This window comes from Terrapene carolina, unplaced genomic scaffold (assembly GCF_002925995.2).
Source record: "Terrapene carolina triunguis isolate 2854851 unplaced genomic scaffold, T_m_triunguis-2.0 Scaffold580, whole genome shotgun sequence".
NCBI classification, from domain to species: Eukaryota; Metazoa; Chordata; order Testudines; family Emydidae; genus Terrapene; species Terrapene triunguis.
In genome coordinates, this window is record NW_020664931.1 from 9,357,649 (window position 1) to 9,360,564 (window position 2,916).

Genomic DNA, 2,916 nt, shown 5'->3' on the forward strand with positions numbered 1-2,916 from the left:
TGCTGTCAGTGCCACTTTGCCAGTTTACATATATCACTGTTGGACTGGATCAGGATATGCTACTTCATTAGGTGATCCTCAGTCCAGAAGGCCTGGCTGGACTGTCCTTATATGTAATAAATTAATGCTCTGAGCCCTCTGACCTCACCTTCCCTAAGAGGCCATCATCCATGGTCAGGAGTTTGAGGTCCAGACTGTGAAAGGAGGATCCAGAAATCACACGGACTTCTTGCTTCCATCAGGACAATGAAATGATCACTGTTATCTGCACTTCCCTCCACATTTCTTGTTGGGAACGATTCCAGCATGTTAAAAATAACCCCTGAAGCTCTCCTGTGCAATCTTGCCCAATGAGTTAACTCTCCACATGGAGACTCACAAATCCAGGAATTGCTATTTAACTGAATGGCTAACAGTTCTGTGACACCATACAAATCAGAGTTTGGATCTTGTCAAGTTTTCCCTGTTGGGAAGATTGACTCTCCCTCTTTTGATTTGAGTTGACAAACCTCCAAAGGGAATCAACGAGCTCTTCAACCTTATTTCCAAACTGTGTGTCGGAAGCATTAAGAGGGTGCTGTGAACCTTTTCCTGCACGTAAGGCTTTAAGTAAACCATTGAAGACTAAATACAAATAAGTTCCTGGTCTTCAATGTAATTATGGTCAATATCAAAACCTTCAGGAACACCTACGACAAAAAATACCTGTTTTGTCAATTAGCTAATACTGGTACTAAAGATTCTGTGGATAAATCAGAGGAAATGTTAGAGCCCAATGTACTGGTTCCATTACCCTTAGTTCTAGGAAGGGGGAAAGGTCCTTTAGGTGGGCTGATGCAATACTTGTCTTGAGGTTGAAGAGGGAACAGGAAAACATCGAGGAACATGGCACCACAGAGTATATCCATGATGCCCTTTCCCCAACCCTTACCTTATCTGAAGTAGATTCACTGCACTAGGAGCTATTGGGTGCTTGGTATTTTTGAAAATCAGGCCCTTTGTTTAAGAGCCTAAATACAGCTTTAGGAATTTGGCTTTAGGTTCCATATTCTTAAACACAGACTGAAATTCCAGAATGAAAAAGTGGAAAGTGTAATAGACCACCCAAGCTTCTAAAGACTTAAATCTTTACCACCACTATTCAGTACCACCACCTGGGGCATAGTTATGTTAAATGATCATCTGGCAGTATGTCTAAGACAGACTACAATTAATGCATTTACATAGTGTTTCAACTGAATAAATATACTGGATAAAATGAGTATCCCCAAGTTATAACCTAAGCACAATGAGCTACTTGAAAATCATTGGTATTCAACACTCATTAAATATACCTAACTGATAAACTTCTATCAATATATTGAATCATCTAATTATTGTGGACCATACCTCAAGAACAGGGCTCCAGTTGAGAACTGATGAACTCATGAAAACCATGCCATTCCTTGATACAGTAGCAGGGGAAGCATTGTCAATATTATGAGGCTCAAACACTATTTTACAGTTTGGTGCCATCGGAATACGGTCTCCATTAGCTAGTGTTAGGGTTCTATTATCATCCAGTACAGAGTTCAGGTTCTCAATCCAAATAGCATCAACAGGACCATCAAGAACTATCCAGATGTGCTCACCTGCAATCCAAAGAACATGTCTATGAAGCAAATCATATGGTCTCACAAGCATTATCTAATTACACTTTATTATACAGAATATTGCACACTAAATCTAATGGTTGTAACAACAAGAAATACAAAAGAAACTGTATCAATTCAGTTTGTTTCTACCAGTTTGAAATAAAGCATTTGATCTGTTGTTGTCCATATCCAAATACTTATCTGTCCCACAACACATAAAGGTAGCAATATCTGCCCAACACCTGGTAATGCTTGTAACATTCTGGTCAACAGCTTCATGGATTTTTACTATCTCCCATCTTAAGAATTTTAGCTCTTCATATAAACTCCCATTTAATTAAATCATCAAAACTCAAGGTAGAAATTCTGTACTTTAAAAAAAAAAAACCCCTACAAATCTTCTGGTTCCAAAGGTTTTGATAAAGCTCAAACGAGAATTCCTAAACTAAGTAGGAAATATAGTTAATACAAGTTGTCAGAAAATCGTTAGGCACAATTTCATGTAGTTTTACACTAACTTTTACCATTCTGATCCAGCTCCCATTGGAGTTTATGGCCATTTTTCCATCTACTTTATTGGGAGTTGGATCGGTCTTTATTTCAACTGGTTTTTGTCCTGCAGAAGCACAATAATCAGTCTTAGATAGGAGCCATTTTCAATATTGTGAAGTCTTTTTAGGCCAGTTAATCTATAGACAATATTACCAAATTTCAACTACAGTAATTTATCTTAAATAATGTCTGATCACTACTTACAATTTTTATCAATAGAGAAAGGACTACGCAATAGCCAAATACTACCTGACTGTAGTCACCAGTGACCCAGTTTTTGAGCTAGAACATTGAGTAGTCAAGTAAAGTAATATACAACAAGTTTATACATAATACGGGGCTAAATACAAGTCTCCTTTGAAATAAATGAATGTTTCGGCCTAAAAATGGATGGTGTGACAAGGAAAGTTTTTTCCTTTGTTTCCTTTACACACTGAAATCCCAAGTGCCTGTTAACATGGGTACACAAACACAGAAAGGAGCAGAGTGGGTTCTTCCCTATAAGTTTTTCAAAGCCATTCCCTTAACGTCCAGCAGCAGGTGTAAACTTACACAAAAAGATACCTCCTCTTTAATCCTATGACCAATCCTTCAAAAAAAGGATTGGGAAAATTAGTGGAATAGAATTTGCCATTTTGCAATCTGAAGATGACACATTCTGAGTAAAGCAACAAAGAGTCCTGTGGCACCTTATAGACTAACAGACGTATTGGAGCATAAGCTTTCATGG

The 2,916-nt window shown here is 37.9% G+C and overlaps 1 protein-coding gene across 1 annotated transcript in view; it reads right to left on the reverse strand.

The window, feature by feature from the left end:
• DNAH5 (dynein axonemal heavy chain 5) overlaps positions 1–2,916 on the reverse strand; it is a 215,721-nt gene that overhangs the window by 128,168 nt on the left and 84,637 nt on the right. Inside the window, exon 41 of the mRNA XM_026659120.1 lies at positions 1,390–1,631. Coding sequence (XP_026514905.1) covers positions 1,390–1,631 — 242 coding nt within the window. The remainder of the gene's footprint in view (positions 1–1,389; positions 1,632–2,916) is intronic.